The 20,136-nt window shown below is 44.8% G+C and overlaps 2 protein-coding genes and 1 pseudogene across 2 annotated transcripts; 2 read left to right on the top strand and 1 right to left on the bottom strand.

Moving 5' to 3' along the window:
* Positions 1–721: 721 nt before the first annotated feature.
* On the bottom strand, positions 722–9,647 carry LOC146616703 (protein CFDP2-like; annotated as a pseudogene).
* Positions 9,648–10,134: 487 nt separating this feature from the next.
* LOC146616704 (uncharacterized) lies at positions 10,135–11,543 on the top strand. The gene is made up of 5 exons (XM_085375071.1): positions 10,135–10,189; positions 10,407–10,448; positions 10,519–10,806; positions 10,904–11,161; positions 11,257–11,543. Exons 1-5 carry the CDS (start codon positions 10,135–10,137, stop codon positions 11,541–11,543), a joined length of 930 nt encoding a protein of 309 aa, XP_085231197.1.
* Positions 11,544–17,798: 6,255 nt separating this feature from the next.
* On the top strand, positions 17,799–19,519 carry LOC146616705 (uncharacterized). Its single transcript, XM_085373789.1, has 5 exons — positions 17,799–17,829; positions 18,619–18,660; positions 18,734–19,018; positions 19,106–19,348; positions 19,437–19,519. The coding sequence occupies exons 1-5, from the start codon at positions 17,799–17,801 to the stop codon at positions 19,517–19,519; spliced, it is 684 nt and encodes a 227-aa protein (XP_085229915.1).
* Positions 19,520–20,136: the final 617 nt, after the last annotated feature.

Genomic DNA, 20,136 nt, shown 5'->3' on the forward strand with positions numbered 1-20,136 from the left:
CAACGAAAGGCATCTACAAACTGCTGAGGGACTCCATAGTGGCGTAGGATTGCCCATAGAGTCGGCCGGTGGACGCTGTCAAAAGCCTTCTCGAAGTCAATGAAATTAATAGAAATCTTCCTTTGGTATTCCAATGTTTGTTCAATGATCATGCGGAGGGTGAAGATTTGCTCGACGCATGACCGGCCACTCTGAAACCCAGCCTGCTCTTCTCGCAATCGTTCGTTCACTGCGTGTCGTAGCCGATTCAAAAGAGCGAGGCAAAACACTTTCCCGGGTACTGACAGCAACGTGATGCCCCGCCAGTTGTTACAGTCACCCAAATCACCTTTTTTTGGAAGTTTGATGATGGTGCCTTTTGTCCAATCATCGGGTACATGTGATGTTGACCAGCAGGCGTTTAGGAGTCTTGTAAGGGCGGCTTCAAGATGGGGTCCATCATGCTTCAGCATTTCGGCGAGGATTTCGTCCAGGCCTGCGGCCTTTCCACTCTTGAGGAGTCGGATGTGATGGTGATGGTGATTTGTCCAATATCGACAGGAAGAAGATCCATGGAAGGTGCCAGGTCTTCGGCCTCGAACCGTTGGGGTGGCTCAGGTTGGTTCAGAGTATCGCGGAAGTGTTCGACCCATCGTTGGTCTTGTTCAGCTGCAGTAAGGAGGACATGTCCATTTTTGTCTTGGATTGGAACACCGCGGCCACCACGAGCCCCAGTTAGATCTCATACAATGCGATATAAGGTTCGGGTATCGTTCCGATCGGCTGCTTCTTGGGCTTCGATGCCTTTAGCTTCGATCCATTCACGCTTTTCACGCCGGCAGCTGCGTTTGACCTGTCGGGCAAGGTCTTGGTAGGTGGCCATGGCCCTCTCACGCTGGTGAGTCAAAGGCCACCTGGTCCCGAACTGACTTTGCCAAGCGACGTTGATCTGTAAGTTCCCATGAACGGTCGGAGATCCAGCGCTCCTTAAAGCCTCCCCGTCGGTGACCAATCTTCAATTCTGCTGCACCGACCACAGCCTCTTTTAGCTCATCCCAGAGTGTATCTGGATTTTTGTTGTTATTTCCTTCCGCAGCAAGGAGCTGGAAGCGGTTTCTCAATTCGAGTTGAAATTCCGCTGCCGTATTTGCGTCTTTTAGGCGTTGAACGTTAAAAGGACTTTGCCGCTGCAGTCGTGGTTGGAGGCTCTTCAGGTGAAGTTTACATTTGGCAATTAGCAGGTAGTGATCAGAGTCAATGTCGGCTCCACGCCACACTCTAACATCACTAATGGTGGATGCCCAGCGGGATGATATGCAGATGTAGTCGATCTCGCTTGTATATCCGCCACCGGGGGCCTTCCACGTCGCCTTGTGTATCCGATTGTGGCCGAAGAAGGTGTTCTTGATGGTCAGCCGGTTTGCCACACAGAACGAGATCAGCCGCCCACCGTTTTCATTTGTCATTGCTGCAATTCCAAACGGGCCGATAGCTGATTCCAGGCCGTCCCGGTTACTGCTTATTTACGCGTTGAAATCTCCGCCCACGATCAGCAAATCATGGATCCTGGAGCATCGCATAGAACCCATCTTGTCAGTATCGTCAGCCTCTTCTGTTGGAGCGTATACTTGAAGAATTGTGACTTTCACATGCCTAGCTTGGAAACGAGCCAAGATTAGGCGGTCTGAAATGGGCTTCCAGGCCAGCAATAATGTTGTTGCACGTTGCGAGAGGATGAAGCCCACGCCACGTGCATGGTCTTGGGCATGGCCAGAGTAGAGCACCATCTTTCCATCACTAACCATCTTCCCGCTTCCTGCCCATCGCATTTCTGAGATGCCCAAGATGTCCATATGGTACGAGTCAAATTCATATAGAAGCTGGGCCAATTTACCTGTTTGGTACAGAGTCCGTACATTCCATATTCCATAGTCGATAATGAAATTCACTTGCTGTTTCCGTAGCAGTTGGAGTTTTTACAGGGTGGGGTTGCTAGCCCCACGCCCAACCCTCCTCCTTTCTCATCCGGGCTTGGGACCGGCAATAGCAGAGTTCAATAAGAACCTCCTCAAAACTGACTTTAATGGCAGATACAATATTTTATTTAAGCAAAGAGCTCAAACAGTTAATAATAATAATAATAATAATAATAATAATAATAATAGATTGCATTTATATAGCGCTTTTCGGGACCCCTCAAAGCGCTTTACAATACCACTATTCATTCACTCTCACATTCACACACTGGTGAAGGCTACAGTTGTAGCCACAGCTGCCCTGTATGGAATCAGAAGAGACGATCATAATCACAAATCAGTCAGATCGTTTTACAATTTAAAATAAAAAAAGTAAAACTAAAAAATTAAAGTAATGTAATCTAAACTGTTGCTAAATATCTACTGCCAGCTTTGATGAGTTTTTAGTCAGGAGAGAGAGAACACCTCAGCTGTAAATGAGTTCTGGCCTTAGCCACGCTGGATGAAATCCTTTCTGAGGAGAAACAAAACTTCTCAAATCTTCCTCTAACGACCGAGACTGTCCACAGTGAAAACAAGGCGAACCTTTCTATTTCTTCTTCTCTGCTCCACTTTCATCACATTGTGTTTGTTAGGAATTCTCTCTCACTTACTCAGAGAGTTAACTTCAGCTCATAATTTCTGGTGATTAAACTACACTAACTAATGGCTTTGATAAGCTTTAGAGAATAAAATATAAATTAACAGACACTGAAATTATCCCTCATTATCAGAACAATTTCCAACTTGCTGTGTTGCAGGTAAAGAGTGTTTAAATCTGTTATGATTAGCATCATGAAACATCTCTTTATCTGCTGCAACACACGTCTTAATTATTAATGACAAACATGTGTGTGAGGCAGCAACATTGCTCTGTACCGTAACATCGTGATATCAACAACACTGGACATTTAAACCTGCGTTGGCAAAATCCATCCATCATCCATCCATCCATTATCCATCGTCCATCTGTAACACTTCCAGCTCTTCAAAAATCACAGACGCTCAGAAAGGTTGGCTTTTCACAGTTTATTCCTGCAGAAGACATAAAACACACTCAACAGGTGTCTTCTGATGGTACCAGCAATTGTATCTCCCTCACAGTGCAAACGCGCGCTGTCTTGACAGACTTACAATTAACTTTTTAATAAAGAAAAATTGGAAAATAATAATTTCTCCCATTTTACAGTCTGTCACACTGAACTTGTATACAAAAAAAAAATCTTATGACTAATAAAAATCCATTTCACAACCGTATAAAACAAAATAACAGGTTACAGAAGTCTCAGTAAACAGTATCACCGGCTAATCATTGCCCTCTAGTGGACAAATTAACAATAGCGCATTACATCTTCACTTGCTTGTGCTTTACAGACAAAATGACTGTTTTTTTTTTTTGGTTTTTTTTTGGTTTTTTTTTGGCCTGTCCCGTTTGGCTCTTTTGCCATCAGAATTGTTGTCTAAAGGCAAAGAAAGATGCCCAACGGATTTACTTTACCAAACTGACCATCCCAGCCTTGCCGTAATGGTCCATTTGATTCACCTTTTATTGTTTATTTTATTTTCACTTACTGAATACGGGACAGACTTGACTGGGGGAAAGAAGGGGAGAAAGAAAGAGGGAAAGAGAAACAGCTGAGAAGAGGGACGGGGGAGAAGGGCAAAAGACAAAAACCAACAGAACGGGCAGAGAAAAAAAAATGCATATATCAATCACCTGGATCACCTGCTGAGAAAGAAAAAAGAAAGCAAGCAGAAGAGAACAAGAGTAATAGAATAAACAACATCACAATGATATATGGGAATATGACAGTAAATACTAAATGTTAAACATTATTGTGCAGCACATAAGATCAACAGAACACAGTGTGCTTTGAGGTAGGAGCGAAAAAGGGTGTAGTTTGTGGGTGTGATCACCCGTGTGTACACCTGTGAGTAGGGCTGCTCAATTAATCGAATTTTAATCACGATTACGATCTGGGCTTTCAACGATCATTAAAAATGAGTGAGCCGATTATTAGCCCCTCCCTCGTTTATCCGCGACACCTTAAAGGCCGGTCCGTAAAAATATTGTCGGGCATAAACCGGTCGTGGCGCAAAAAAGGTTGGAGACCGCTGATTAAGAGGACCCGAGGGAAGCTCGGAAAGCTAAGCAGGAGTTATTTGGAGAGGAGAGTGACTGCCGTTGGTTGAAAAGACAGGTAAAAAAAAACTTCAGTGGTGTTGCACACTATGTTATATTATTTTTTAAAGTCATTGTTAACCCTTTAAAGCCGGTCAGAGCAGCACGCTCCGTTTTGTGTAACTATTTTTAAATCCCTGTAGAACCGGAACCGCGTAAGCTAGCACAATAATTTGTTTTGCATATGGGCGATCGTGGCTCAAGAGTTGGGAGTTCGCCTTGTAATCGGAAGGTTGCCGGTTCGAGCCCCGGCTCGGACAGTCTCGGTCGTTGTGTCCTTGGGCAAGACACTTCACCCGTTGCCTACTGGTGGTGGTCAGAGGGCCCGGTGGCGCCAGTGTCCGGCAGCCTCGCCTCTGTCAGTGCGCCCCAGGGTGGCTGTGGCTACAATGTAGCTGCCATCACCAGTGTGTGAATGTGTGGATGACTGGATGTGTAAAGCGCTTTGGGGTCCTTAGGGACTAGTAAAGCGCTATATAAATACAGGCCATTTACCATAAGAAACCAGAGGAGTTGTACTTACATCTGATGCCATCAGCTTGTCCTCGGTCACGGTTTCCTTCCACAAAAAGCTTTGCAAAAATTGCATAAAAAGCGCTTGCAGGAACAAAAGCATAATATTCCAGAAACACGCTTCGCCGATCAGCTGTTCTTAACACTTCCCACCGTGAAACAGACGTCAGCGCGAACTATCACATGTCCGCCATTTCCTGGCCGAAACCGGAAGTGACGTAATTTTCGCGGAAATGTAGTTTTTTACTTGTAGGCCTTAAAAGCCTATACTGGTCATGTTTGACTTTTCTGAATAGTTGCTGGGATGCTTAGAACTCGAATTGCACTGCTGGAAATAGTTTATTTTGATGCACCTGCTGTTTTCTTTGCAAATTTGCATCATAGGATTGTTTTTTCGTTTTTCCTGCAGTGTATATAAAAATTGCTGTATCTCCAAAATAAAACTATGAAGACACTCAAAATAAATTTCCTGTTGTAAACTATTTTTTGCAACTTTTTTGTATTTAAAGTTTTGAGGGACAAACCTCTTAAATTTCTCCAAGTAGAAATATATGTAAAAAAACCAAAAACGATTTTCAATTTGTTTTTTGTAGTTTATTGCACTTTTTTGCAATTAATGTAGTTACTATGGACTTAATGCATACATATTATTAAAATATGGGCTATAACAGTTGTATAGCAACTTGAAATGCTCCCATAAATGGCACTACAACATGTAAAAAATTAATATAAGCTCTGGCGGACTTGGTTCTATAGTAGGTCCATCCATCCATCCATCCATCTTCATCCGCTTTGTCCGGTGCCGGGTCGCGGGGGCAGCAGCCTAAGCAAAGAGGTCTTAAAGGGTTAAATAAATATCGTCAAATAATCGAGATCTCAATTTCAGTGAAAATAATCGTGATTATCATTTTTGCCATAATCGAGCAGCCCTACCTGTGAGCATGGACGCGCTTGTTTTTTGTTTTTTAAAAGGTTCCTTCATGTAATAATCTGCTAGAGGGTGTGGGGGGGCCACAGCCCCGTCCTCCAGGGCGTGAAGCAGGTGTGGAGGAGATCAAAACTCCAGACATCCAGAGGCCCCCAGAACACAAGAGACCAAGGAAGACCAACAGAGGGGCAGCTGCGCCACTGTCCCGGAAAGAGCTGAGGAGAGTCCCAGATGAGGGCTCACTCAGCAGCCGCGGAGCAGAAGCCAGGGGGAGTTGCAGTGACGCGCCCGTGAGCTCCGCCGGCAGCCAGCTGCGCCTGAGTGACCGAGCCCCAGGCCGAGAGGCCGGGGGCACCCCACCTCCGAAGTGGCCCGAGCGAGCCCCAGGCTCCAGGCCCCGATAAGCGGCCACCAAGGAGTGAGCCGGTGTGTACCTGGACGCCCATCCCCGGACACAAAGAACCACCAACGCACCGATGTCTGAGGGAGTCCGCCACTGGCAGGGGAAGTGGTGGTGGGAGATAGGCCTCCAAACCTTGGAGGGCCTGAGATGTCCCCAGAGAGGTGGCGCCTGACACCCAACCTGACATATAGACACAGACATACAGGCACACACAGACACAAACATCCATTCCCACCCTCATGCTCTCATATGCACTTACTCCACACTCAACCAACGTGGAGACAGACATAAAGAGACGTTGTACACACGATCACACTCGCCAAGCGTACTCTACAAACCGGGTCTAGGTGCCCCCGCCCCTGGAGGGGGGAACTGCACCCAGACCCAGGTGGTGTTTCCCTTTTCCCTGCGGTGGGGGGAGGCAGACCGCCCCGACTCCGCAGCAGCAGGAAGGCTCCACACTCCAGACCGCAGTCGGACGGCCAACTCCTCCTCCTAGTCCTAGCCCCCCTGCTCCAGCAGGTCGCAGAGAATGGGGGTGAGAGAAGACTCCAAACCTCCCTCCACCCGCTCATTGTAGTGTTGATGCATGTGTGTTCTAAGGTGCAATTAAAACCCAGGAGGGCATGGAGCTACCTGCCAGAGAGCAGCAGGTAAACGCATGGTCCCTCCTGCTAGCCCTCAATGTCTACGTGTATTTAAAATTGAGAGGTGGGCAACGATGCCAGGGGTGGGGTGTACACCCTGATGGTACTTTGGACTCCGTGTATCGTGCCCACCCCCAAGATCCTATATGTATGTGTAATGAGAGTGTGAGTAATGTGAATGTCTAAGTTGTGGGATAAAATTGAGGCAGAGGCAGCCAGAAGGGGACAGAGGGGGGGGGGGGGGGGGGTAGCCTCCTCTGCACCCTGGTGACATACCCCTACTCCAAGGCCCTGCATGTGTGGGTGGTTGTGGTGGAGCGGGAAGAGGGAGGCAGCTGGAGATGGGGAGGGAAGGAAGGGAGGGGCAAGTGACCCCTCCCTGGGGCCAGCTCCCCCGCTGACCCCACTCAACAGGTGTCTTCTGATGGTACCAGCAATTGTATCTCCCTCACAGTGCAAACGCGCGCTGTCTTGACAGACTTACAATTAACTTTTTAATAAAGAAAAATTGGAAAATAATAATTTCTCCCATTTTACAGTCTGTCACACTGAACTTGTATACAAAAAAAAATCTTATGACTAATAAAAATCCATTTCACAACCGTATAAAACAAAATAACAGGTTACAGAAGTCTCAGTAAACAGTATCACCGGCTAATCATTGCCCTCTAGTGGACAAATTAACAATAGCGCATTACATCTTCACTTGCTTGTGCTTTACAGACAAAATGACTGTTAATAAGCTCACGTACCTGCAGAAGACATAAAACACACTCAACAGGTGTCTTCTGATGGTACCAGCAATTGTATCTCATACAATGTAAAACAACATCACAAAAAGCACAGAAAAACAGTAAATCCAAACACATTTCCTGCTATGCGCAGCAACCACTAGGGGGCTGACAAAAGCTTACTGCCAAAGAGCATAAATACGGCAGAAACACTGTTTAACAGCAACCAGCCTTTGTTTCGGTTACACAGAAACTTTCTAACATCAATATGAACCTATATACATCGACATGTACAACTTATGTACCAACATTCACACCAGAAACCATAAAATGCCAGAGCCTTTCATTACAGAACTTACCCTCACAGTGCAAACGCGCGCTGTGAGGAGCGGAAGCCTTAGCAGCTTCTAAACACTAGGGTGAGATCCGGTTTCTTGGTTTTCAAAATAAAATACAATTTAAAAAAAGATAAAATTTACACTTAAAATAATAATTAAGAACAGGTAAGTGCATGTTTTTCCAGATGTATTTGTAACTCCGTTACACATCCCTCCATCCATCCATCTATCCATCATCCATCCTTTTCCTCTAATCCATTTTCAGAGTTGCTGCAGGTGCACATTAGAAGAAAACTTAGGAAAATAATACTAAAATACATGATTATTGTTACTCTTACTAGAGTAATTTTTAAAAATCCTCTGATAAGCATCCTCTAAAAGGGTTTAAAGTTGCCCATTGTTTTCTGTCTTCTTGCTGCAGCAGATGGGCACTAGCAGAACAGTCTGTGTTCAGTACACATAGAAGGCCACTAGATGGCAGAATAGACAGACACGGGGATGATAGGAGGGGAGGAAGAGGAGGTATGAGGCAGCTCTGCAGGAGAGATGAGGAAGATAGCTCAGTCAATGATCAGTTTATTATCAGGTCAACAGGTTAATTCATGGATGTAAACAGGAAGTGATGTCAGTGTCCTCGCCTCTGGCCCTCGAAACTTCAAAGAAAATTTGAAGAACGCGAGTACAGACATTCACCACATTAGTGATGATAAGCTCTGATTTGGATTAAAAAAGCAGATAGAAGAAGACTTCTATTAATGAAGAAATCAGAAGAAATCAGTTGCAGCTGAGGACAGCACTCCCACCTTCACAGGAAGGGTAAGAGACCAACAGAGACAGACAGAGTCACACAGAGACAGTTTAGTGCTTATCAGTGTGATGATAGATGTGACTGAACCTGAGGAAACTAAGATCTGCTGTTTTTCTGCTGGAAAATAAATCATGTAGTAAAAAATGACAACTGAGTGAAAGACTAAAAGTAAATGAAACCTTTAATTTTGGGGACAGACAGCTCCTCTACCATCCACCAGGAGGAGCTGCAGCATCTATTGCCCTGTCGTGTTCGGGGTGGGGGACAGAACTACTTCACTATGCAGTCCTGTCGGCGGCTCAGACTGATGTTTCCATCGGTCTCTGAGTCAAACCGAGCTCCTACACTCACTCGCTCATTCACTTCATTTACTAATGTGTATGTGCCCAGAAATAGTCTCACTCTGCACAAAGAGAAAGAGTGCAAGAAAAATTATGCAAACTGTGTGAAATGTGCACACTGATTAGTTTTGCTCTCATAGTTATGGATCTGCTAGTGCATAGGTGTCAAACTCTGGCCCGCGGGCCAAATTTGGCCCGTAGCCTAATTACATTTGGCCCGCGAAGCCATACAAAATTACTATTAGAGCTGGTCTGCTGGTATTATACAGTTCATGTACTGCTAATACTACAATTCCCAGAATGTTCTGTTGGTGTTTTGGCACGTCAGTCACGACAGGACCCATTAGCACCCTCTCCTCTGTTGACCATAGTCATAGCAACCATGCAAATATTGCCATGCTACCTATCCCAAAATGGCAGAAAGAAAGGCAGAAAACAGGAGCTTTCTGGACAGGTGGGAGAATATGATGAAAATTTGATAAATGATAAAATGATAAAATTTAATTCAGAAGGCTGCAAATACAATTTTTATTTAAGAAATGAATTCCACTGATGTGTTTTTTAATTGGAATTTCGATTTGCATATGTGCAATATTAAGTTATATATACGTTTATATAAGTTATATATTGTTTAGTATTGAGCTTTGCTTGTTTCATATTCAGTTTTTCAGACTCAAACTTGTTTGTCCTGAGTCCTGAGCAGCTCGTTCAGCAGTGGACTTTTACACCCACAGTGTAGGAAGGAGTGCTACCGCAGGTCATTCTTACAGCAGCTGTCAGACTCTATAATGCAGTTTAAAAAATTCTTTTGGTCATCTTACTCACCAGCCTGTTTGTTTACTGTACATTTTATAGATAGCTCTGTAGATTTTCTCAATTTTTCTATACATATTCTGTACCTGTATATATGAACTTTGGCTGCCTATATTTATAGGACCTTGTGTCTTCCTTTTATATTTTATTTTCCTGTGCTGTAAGAGCTCTGGAACACCGAAATTTCTCATCTGTGGGATAATAAAGGTTTATTCTATTCTATTCTATTCTATTCTATTCTATTCTATACCTTGAGTACATTTCTGACCCTGTACTTGAGTAAAGAAGAATCATAAGTACTTTAAGGAGTATTTTCTAACAAAAGTATCTGTAATTCTACTTAAATGCAGAATGCAAGGACTTGTGCCACATATGGTATTTTACTTCCTTGCTAACAGGAAGTGGTGAAGCTGAAGGTGTCTCACTGCTCAAACTGATGTTCAGTCAGCATCCGGACGACATGAAGACTCCAGCTGTCTCTCTGCTCCTCGGTGAGTCAAACACAGCTCCTACATCCACCCATCCATCATCATCCACCCATCATCCATCCATCCACTGACTGAGGAACCAGAGTGAGTCCAGGTCCAGTTGAAGGACAGTTGATGAATGAATGCTGGGAGTTTTTGGTTTCTTTAAATGAGCGTGAAGCAGCTGATCCACCTGACCTTCAGTGACCTCTGACCTTTACTGACCTGTGTCCTGTTGCAGGTGTGTGTGTGCTGCTGCTGTCTGCACTGGCTGTTTCTGCAGGTGAGTTGAAGTGAAAACAATCAGAGACTCCAAAAGATCACAAATACATTTACTGTGTGTCTGTGCTCAGTCTCTCTGCAGGTCAGTCCAAACCTCCAGCAGATCTTCAAAAATTACGCTTCTTCTGTGTCTCTGAGTTGTGTTGATGATGAAGGAGAGACAGCTGATGGATGGCTGGTGAAGAGGACTGGAAGAGGATACACTGTGGACTGCAGAGCAGATGCTTCAGCCTTTTGGAGGAAGCTTGATTCTTTCTGTGTTCTCGACATGTCTGATTCCTTTAATGGGATTTTCTTCTGTGAAAACTCATCTGGACAGCAGAGCGATGAAGTCTCCATCAATGTAACAGTAACAAGCTGTAAGCTGCTCCCACCTGTCTCTATATGTCTGTATGACTCTGATCTGTTGGTGTACCTTTGTCTCTACATCACTCTGTGTGTGTCTCTGTTGATCAGGGTTTGGTACAATCCTGGAGATCCCTGCACTTCCTGTGAGGGCAGGAAGTAATGTCACTCTTCGATGCAGACATAAATTCCTGAGTCGTGAATATAATCACAGATATTCAGCTGAATTCTACTTTAAAGGAAGTCGTGTTGTTTCTGAACATCAATCAGAGCTCCTCATCACTAATGTCCAGAAATCTGATGAAGGTTTCTACTCATGTTTGGTTGATCAACATTGGAGATCTCCTCAGAGCTTTTTGAGGGTCAGAGGTCAGCACACTGACAGCACTTCCTATTTAAAGACATGAACTACAGACCTGATAAAAGACTAATCACTAACTAAACCACAATTCTCTCTCCTGCAGAGTCTGATCCCAGTACAGCTCTCCCTTCTCCTCCTCCGACTGCCTCTTCCACTCCTCCTCCTCCACTTTCTCTCAGTCATACTCAGTTCAAATTCTTGTGTTATCTACTGGCCTTCTGTCCATACTGTATCTCTGCTGGTCTGCTGATGTACATCTGCTGCAGCAGGAAGTTGGAAAACAAGCCAGCCATCACCATGGAGATGACCCAGAACAATGGAGGCGGTGACAAACTGGATGAAGAGTGGGAGGTCATCAGTGATGATGTCACCACCGAGCGTTATGTCTGAGCTTTTGTTTGAATAGTGGATGATCCTGAGTGTTCATGGATTCATGTGTTCTTCAGGGTTGTAGAAGTGGGGCTTTCACTTGGTGTTGGATCTTAGTGCAGTAATGTAACACGCATAGCGGTGTTTTGTGTAGCTTATCAGTGTAGCCAGTTAATTACAAACTTTACATAACAACTTATAATGTAATCTTCATGTTCTTTGTCCAAAGCACATGCTCTGTGTATCTGTGTACTCGCTAATTTATATTCACAGTATTCACTCACTGTGTCTTTAGGGATTTGCTAGCTTAGATTGTAGCCAACTAGCTAGCAGCATGGCCTTTTCACCTGTCCCTCCTGCACGTTCCTACTCAGGCGTAGGTCCCAAGCAGCCACGGAAACAGGATGGCTGGGTGACGGTGAGGAGGAAGCATAGTCCTAAACAGAAGCCCCAGGTACACCACCAACCCGTTTATGTGTCTAACCATTTTTCCCCACTCGGCGACACACCCGCCGGGGGTCAAACTCTGGTAATTGGCGATTCTGTTCTCAGACATGTGAAGCTAGAGACACCGGCAACCATAGTCAATTGTCTTCCAGGGGCCAGAGCAGGCGACATTGAAGGAAATTTAAAACTGCTGGCTAAGGGTAAACGTAAATTCAGTAAGATCATAATTCACGTCGGCAGAAATGACACCCGGTTACGCCAATCGGAGGTCACTAAAATCAATATTGAATTGGTGTGCAACTTTGCTAAAACAATGTCGGACTCTGTAGTTTTCTCTGGTCCCCTCCCCAATCAGACCAGGAGTAACATGTTTAGCCACATGTTCTCCTTAAATTGCTGGCTGTCTGAGTGGTGTCCCAGAAACGATGTGGGCTTCATAGATAATTGGCAAACCTTCTGGAGGAAACCTGGTCTTGTTAGGAGAGATGGCATCCATCCCACTTTGGATGGAGCAGCTCTCATTTCTAGAAATATGGACAAATTTATTAAACCCCCCAAAATATGATTATCCAGAGTTGGGACCAGGAAGCAGAGTTGCAGTCTTACACGCCTCTCTGCAGCTTCTCTCCTCCTGCTACCCCCCAAAAACCCATCCGCTTAGAGCAGGGCTCTAGAGTGTGACCAATTTCTCAATAGTGCAACTAAAAAACATACCGCATAGGTGCGACCAGCTATTCGAGTAGACAAAAAAAGGTCTCAGCAACTCTGAAAGTCTCTGTGTGGCCAACAGCAGAGAGGGCGGGACCTCTGAGACGCCCAAGGTAAGATGTTCAGATATTGAGATGTTCAGTTCGAAGCCTTTGAGCCATTTTTAATTTACACTTTCTTTTTATTTTATATATCTTGAGATATTTTAAATGTAAATTTGAGTTCAGTGAAGCACTTTAAGCACAAGAACTTTTTCAGTACCGTATTTTTAGGCCTATAAGATGCACTTAAAATCCTTTCATTTCCTCAAAAGTGTGTCTTATGTATGAATTCTGGTTGTGCTTACTGACCTCGAACCGGTTTTATGTGCTACACGGCGCTCTAAAATCTGTCAAAAATGTTTTAGTATGACTTTGCTAAGCTATGAAGCTGCACCGCTTGATGGATTGTTGGAGCATTACGGCTGCTGTAGTCAGGAGCCTCACGGAGTAATACATACCGTGCTTCAACGTAATATTAACGTATTGTGTGTGTATAAGGACCCGAAAATGGCTCCAGTTAAGAGACATGCTTACGAAGCACATTTATCAGTCACTCAGTAGAACATGGGAATGGAGCAGCTGCCAAAGAATTCAACATTACTGAATCAATGGTACGGAAGTGGAGGAAGCAAGAAGAATGAGTTGAGTAAAGTCTGACTTATTTGACTGTTTGGTTTTGCTTACGGTAACTTATCTTTCTTGTAGAAATGTGCTCCAAATAAAGAACTTTGTGTTGACAAGATTGTTAGTTAATCATTTACAAATCAATATTGTCTGTATGGACAGCAATAAAAAAAGTGAACGTGTAAAGCTGCGGTGTTAAGCAATGTGGTTGAAAAATTTGGGTTCACCTAACTTTTGAACTGGTGCACCTAAGAAGAAAACATTAGGCACACCAGTGCAAACCGTGGCAAAAAGTTAGTTAGAGCCCTGCTTAGCGACTGTGTCAGCTCCCAAACAGACAAAACACAAACTAAAACTAAAGACCATCATTTTTTAAACATAAAAAATCACAAAGAAAGAACAATACAGTATCCACATCTGATCCAAAGAGTAAAACAGTGAAATGTGGATTATTAAATATTAGGTCTCTCTCCTCCAAGTCCCTGTCAGTACATGACTTAATAATTGATCAACAAATTGATTTACTCTGCCTTACAGAAACCTGGTTGCAGCAGGATGATTATGTTAGTTTAAATGAATCAACACCCCCGAATCATTCTAACTACCAGAAATCTCGAAGCACAGGCCAAGGGGGAGGTGTGGCAGCAATTTTTCACACCAGCCTATTAATTAATGAAAGACCAAGACAGACTTTTAATTCATTTGAAAGCCTGATGCTTAACATTGTCCACCCCAGCTGTGAAACTCAGAAACCAGTCTTACTTGTTATCATCTATCGTCCACCTGGGCCTTACACAGAGTTTCTGTCTGATTGCTCAGACTTTTTATCTGGTTTAGTCCTGAGCTCAGATAAAATAATTATTGTGGGTGATTTTAACATCCATGTAGATGCTAAAAATGACAGCCTCAACATGGCATTTAGTCTGTTATTAGACTCAATTGGCTTCTCTCAAAATGTAAAAGAACCCACCCACCACTTTAATCACACTCTAGATCTTGTTTTAACATATGGCATAGAAACTGAACATTTAACAGTGTTTCCTGAAAACCCTCTCCTGTCTGATCATTTCCTGATAACATTTACATTTACAATAATTGATTACACAGCAGTGGAGAGTAGACTTTATCACAGTAGATGTCTTTCTGAAAGCGCTGTAACTAAGTTTAAGAATATAATCCACCCACTGTTATCATCTCCAATGCCCTGTACCAACACAGAGCAGAGCAGCTATCTGAACGCTACCCCAACAGAGGTCGATCATCTTGTTAATAATTTCACCTCCACACTACGTACGACTCTGGATACTGTAGCTCCGGTGAAAACTAAGGCCTCAAACGCATCAGCATCAGCTCTTCTCTGACAGCATGGTGGGAGTTTCTAAAATTGACGGAGTCTTCATTAATCCCATGCAAACGTACACCTATCTGGAACACCCTGACATATTACAAAACAATAATATGATAAACTTTCCAGATTGGAGTGGTAAAGGAATCAAATATTTAGAACATATACTAGAAGGAACAGAATTTATTTCATTTGACGGACTAGTTACACAATATGGGATCAACAAGAAAAGATTTTTAGAATATCAACAGTAAAAAAGTAAAAAGTAAAAAAGAAATTTAAACCGGGTCAAGTTGAACTACAAACACCACCAAGTGTGGTTCAATTTCTTACTCTTAAAACCCCCAAATTACTATCCAAAATATACAGAATGCTTTCTAAAACAGATGAATCAATATCACTTCCTATTGCAAAATGGGAAGCGGATTTATCAGTTAACTTAGACCAAAACTTCTGGTCTCAGATTTGCTTAAAAACCTTTCATCTAATTAGAAATCCCAGTCTTCAATTAATTCAATACAAAATATTACATAGAGTGCACTATACAGGTCATCGGATGTTCAAGATGGGCTTTACGTCTACCAACAACTGCTCACACTGCCAAACCAATTCACCGGACAATTATATCCACGCTCTTTGGTACTGTCCACCAGTGCAGAAGTTTTGGCGCGAGATATGTGAAGACTTATCGAAGTGTCTGAAATGTAACATTCCAACTTCCCCCTTAGTGTGTTTGTTGGGTAGCTTAGATAATGTCACTTCAGAAAAGAATATAGCCCATATGGTTTTCACTGCCCTATGCATAGCCAAGAAAACAGTCCTCATGAACTGGAAAAAGAAAAATAATCTTAATTCTAACCAATATAGAAATTATCTATTAGATTACATTAGTCTTGATACAGCCTCTGCCACCACATCAGATCAATTGCTCTGGGCTCCTTTGATTACCTCCATCACCTAGTGGGGGTGGGTGGTCATAGTTTTGTCCCGCCTTCACTGTTGTGATTAGTGTGGGGGTAGGGACAGGCTTAGGGCGTCAGGGGGTTCCCCAGGAGCATCTTCCTTGGGGGGCTCAACCCGGGGTAGCGGTCATGGCCTATTAAGGGCTCTGTTGGCTCTTAGGTGACGGTTTCCTCGTGGCTGCGTGCAGTGGGGCTAGGGGAGGGTCTGTACTGACGGACGTGGGTTACTGACCTGGTAGCCTGGCTGCCCCTGGGTGGGTCCGGGACGGGCGTGAGGTTCTGGGGGTGCTCCGTCTCTGGGCTGGGGCCCTGGCCGGGCCTCGGGGGCTTGGGTCCTGGTTGGTATGTTGCTGGGGTTGTGGGCGGGTGGGTGTATGGGGGCCCAGCCCTGGCGCAGGGTGCCGCCAGTGCATCGAGCCACCTGGGGGCTCTTCGACTGGTGGGGGAGGTTGTTACACCTTGCAGGAGCTCTCCTCTCTTCAAGAACTCACTCTGCAGGAGGGAGAGATACAGGAGAGGTGGAGGAAGATCTCAGCCTGAGCGTCTATTGTCTTGTGTAGTCTGCAAGATAAGTGGATGACGGGGTGGGTGCAGTTTTCTCTGTGGTGGGGTCAAGTGGGCTGTCCTGGGCTCTGCGGGGCTGGGCGGCGCTGCTGTTCTGAGCCCTGGTCCGGATGGGCCTGGGCCCCCTTGCCCTGGCGGGTTGCGGAGTATGGGGGTGCCTACTGGGGTCAGCGGGGGAGCTGGCTAGGGCGATCGTGGCTCAAGAGTTGGGAGTTCGCCTTGTAATCGGAAGGTTGCCGGTTCGAGCTCCGGCTTGAACAGTCTCAGTCGTTGTGTCCTTGGGCAAGACACTTCACCCGTTGCCTACTTGTGGTGGTCAGAGGGCCCGGTGGCGCCAGTGTCCGGCAGCCTCGCCTCTGTCAGTGCGCCCCAGGGCAGCTGTGGCTACAATGTAGCTTGCCATCGCCAGTGTGTGAATGGGTGGATGACTGAATGTAGTGTGAAGCGCTTTGGGACTAGAAAAGCGCTATACAAATGCAGGCCATTTACAGGTACTGTGTTGCAGTGGATTGCATCATATCTATCTAATAGACTCCAGTTTGTGCATGTAAATGGAGAGTCCTCTTCACACACTGAGGTTAATTATGGAGTTCCACAGGGTTCAGTGCTAGGACCAATTCTGTTTACATTATACATGCTTCCCTTAGGCAGCATCATTAGAAGACATAGCATACATTTACACTGCTATGCAGATGACACCCAGCTCTATCTGTCCATGAAGCCAGATAATACACACCAATTAGTTAAACTGGCCAAGGTTTCTTTCTGTTTAAAACCGCGTAAGAGGCTGTCAGCAAGACAGTCTCCTGATGAGAATTGTATTAGTGTAACACGAAAATCAAGAGAAAGTCTGGGACCTCATGAATGATGTTGAAATGGCTTTAAGCTATGAAAACTCATCTATCAGCATAAAAACATTTTTATTTAGAATACAGCAGGAAAATATCACCTGAATATAGTGAGCACACAGCTTTCTAAACTGCTGTCCAAGACTCACACAACTCTTTTCTAAACCAGAATGAAGTCGGAGAGAACAATCAGTGTCTAAACTGTCCTCATACATGTCCTGCATGTCCAGCACAGTCCCTCGGTCAGCAGCCAATCATCTGCTTCCCCTGATCCACAGAGACAGAGTGAAGACCCTTCTGACCTCCTCTAAACTGAACTGGTTTCTCTGGTAACGGTGAGCTCCACCAATAAGAGACAATGTTGTTGGGGACCATGAGGAGACTCTTTTCCACAGTGTCATGTCATAAAATGTTTTTTCTGTTAAAATCAGACGGATCTTACAGACGTGTGGTTTCTTCAAGCGCACATGCCACCGTGTGGCAGTCAGTGTGCTGTGGAAGGTTACAACGTCATGGCTCACAATCTAGATCTGTGTGGAGTCTTACTGTTGAGCTCCATAGAGTCTAATTATGTACTGAAACAGTCAAAATGTCAGAGTCCATAAAACGAGTGAAGGAGGTGGGCGTCTTTTTTATGTCAAACTCGCGTCTGCATTTCGCTTCCGTGTAAACAAGGAAGTGATGAAGCTGAACGCGTCTCACTGCTCCGACTGACATTCAGTCGGCATCCGGACGACATGAAGACTCCAGCTGTCTCTCTGCTCCTCGGTGAGTCAAACACAGCTCCTCCATCCATCCATCCATCCATGCATCCATTCATCCATCCATGCATCCATCCATCCATCCATGCATCCATCCATCCATGCATGCATCCATCCATCCATCCATCCATCCATCCATGCATCCATCCATCCATCCATCCATCCATCCATGCATGCATCATCCATCCATCCATCCATCCACCCATCCATCATCCATCCATCCATCCATCCATGCATCATCCATCCATCCACCCTCCATCCATCATCCATCCATCCATCCATCCACCCATCCATCTATCCTCTATCCATCCATGCATGCACCCATCCATCCATCCATCCATCCATCCACCCTCCATCCACCCTCTATCCATCATCCACCCATCCACCCATCCACCATCCATCCATCCATCCATCCATCCACCCATCCATCTATCCTCCATCCATCCATGCATGCACCCATCCATCCATCCATCCATCCATCCACCCATCCATCCATCCATCCATCCATGCATGCACCCATCCATCCATCCATCCATGCATCCACCCATCCATCCATCCATCCATCATCCATCCATCCATGCATCCACCCATCCATCCATCCATCCATCCATCCATCCATCATCCATCCATCCATCCACTGACTGAGGAACCAGAGTGAGTCCAGGTCCAGTTGAAGGACAGTTGATGAATGAATGCTGGGAGTTTTTGGTTTCTTTAAATGAGCGTGAAGCAGAAGCAGCTGATCCACCTGACCTTCAGTGACCTCTGACCTTTACTGACCTGTGTCCTGTTGCAGGTGTGTGTGTGCTGCTGCTGTCTGCACTGGCTGTTTCTGCAGGTGAGTTGATGAAGTGAAAACAATCAGAGACTCCAAAAGATCACAAATACATTTACTGTGTGTCTGTGCTCAGTCTCTCTGCAGGTCAGTCCAAACCTCCAGCAGATCTTCAAAAATTACGCTTCTTCTGTGTCTCTGAGTTGTGTTGATGATGAAGGAGAGACAGCTGATGGGTGGAAGGTGATGATAACAACAGATGACTACAGTTATGACTGTGCTGACAGTCTAAGCTTGCATGGATATGGTGTGGGATATTACTCTTTCTGTATTCTGGATTCATTCTTCTCCTCTGATCCTCTTTACTTCTGTGAAAACTCGTCTGGACAGCAGAGCGATGAAGTCTCCATCAGCATTTCAGGTACAGGAAGTGAGCTGTCTTTGTGCGACTCTGCTCTGCTGGTGGATCTTTGTCTCTGTATCACCCTTTTGTGTCTCTGTTGGTCAGATAGAAGTGTGATCCTGGAGATCCCTGCACTTCCTGTGAGGGCAGGAAGTAATGTCACGCTGCGCTGCAGAAACCACAGGGGTTCAAAGGTTGAAGCTTATTTCTTCATTAATGGGAGTCATGTTGGAGCTGAACACAAGTCAGAGCTCATCATCACTAATGTGCAGAAGTCTGATGAAGGCGTCTACTCGTGTTCTGTCGGCGTAGATGAAGAATCTCTTAAGAGCTTTCTGAGGGTCAGAGGTGAGGACACTGACATCACTTCCTGTTTAAAGACGTGACCTAACTAAACTGATCGCTGACAGACCCACCTTCATCATCTCTCCTGCAGAGCCTGCTGTCACCCCTTCTTCCTCCCCTCGTCCCCCTTTTCTTCCTCCCTTCCTCCTCCTCCTCACTTTTTGTCTGTACTGAGACTATCCTGCCATCTAGTGGTCTTTTGTCCATATTGCATCTCTGCTGGTGTGCTGCTGTCCATCTGATGCAGAAGGAAGACGGCAAAGAAATCAGCCATCTCCATGGAGATGACCCGGCACGATGGAGGATGTCAGGGTTTGGATGGAGACTATGAATGCATGTTTGCTGATATGCTTTATACAAGCCCAAGATGTCTTCATGATGTGTTTATTATCTGCTCCTGTACTGATGATGTTCAGCCTCCTCTGAGTATAAATAGTTTTTGGGGGGTTTTTTTGGAAATCAATCCTGTTTCTCCCTCCAAGTGAGAAAACACTTTATGTTTTATTACTGGCTATGGAAATCGTGTACATCATTGTCCTTTGTATGCTTCTGCTAAATGTCTTTCTTTTTTTCATATTCACAGACTTTCCCATCGGTTGATCTTTATCTATAATCTCTGCTTGGGCTGGTTCCCTCTTATTTATGTGTTTATATGTGTAAAAAACGCAACCAATACAGCCTTCGTTCTCACAATATCATACAATTGATTGTCCCAAAAATTAGGACAGAACTGAGGAAAAAGGCTTTTCAATACGCTGCCCCTGCTTCCTGGAATAATCTGCAGAAGGAAC

The sequence above is a fragment of the Diplotaxodon limnothrissa genome, linkage group LG16 (assembly GCF_057381915.1).
Source record: "Diplotaxodon limnothrissa isolate DT_005_m linkage group LG16, D_limnothrissa_male_GT1.1, whole genome shotgun sequence".
Taxonomy (NCBI): domain Eukaryota; kingdom Metazoa; phylum Chordata; class Actinopteri; order Cichliformes; family Cichlidae; genus Diplotaxodon; species Diplotaxodon limnothrissa.

Bases quoted from the DNA above. Each gene is read 5' to 3' on its own strand.
- LOC146616704 (XM_085375071.1), top strand. From the start codon at position 10,135: ATGTTCAGTCAGCATCCGGACGACATGAAGACTCCAGCTGTCTCTCTG. The intron at 10,449-10,518 runs GTGAGTTGAAGT...GTCTGTGCTCAG, and splicing joins TGCACTGGCTGTTTCTGCAG to TCTCTCTGCAGGTCAGTCCA. The intron at 10,807-10,903 runs GTAAGCTGCTCC...TCTGTTGATCAG, and splicing joins CAATGTAACAGTAACAAGCT to GGTTTGGTACAATCCTGGAG.
- LOC146616705 (XM_085373789.1), top strand. From the start codon at position 17,799: ATGAAGACTCCAGCTGTCTCTCTGCTCCTCG. The intron at 18,661-18,733 runs GTGAGTTGATGA...GTCTGTGCTCAG, and splicing joins TGCACTGGCTGTTTCTGCAG to TCTCTCTGCAGGTCAGTCCA. The intron at 19,019-19,105 runs GTACAGGAAGTG...TCTGTTGGTCAG, and splicing joins AGTCTCCATCAGCATTTCAG to ATAGAAGTGTGATCCTGGAG.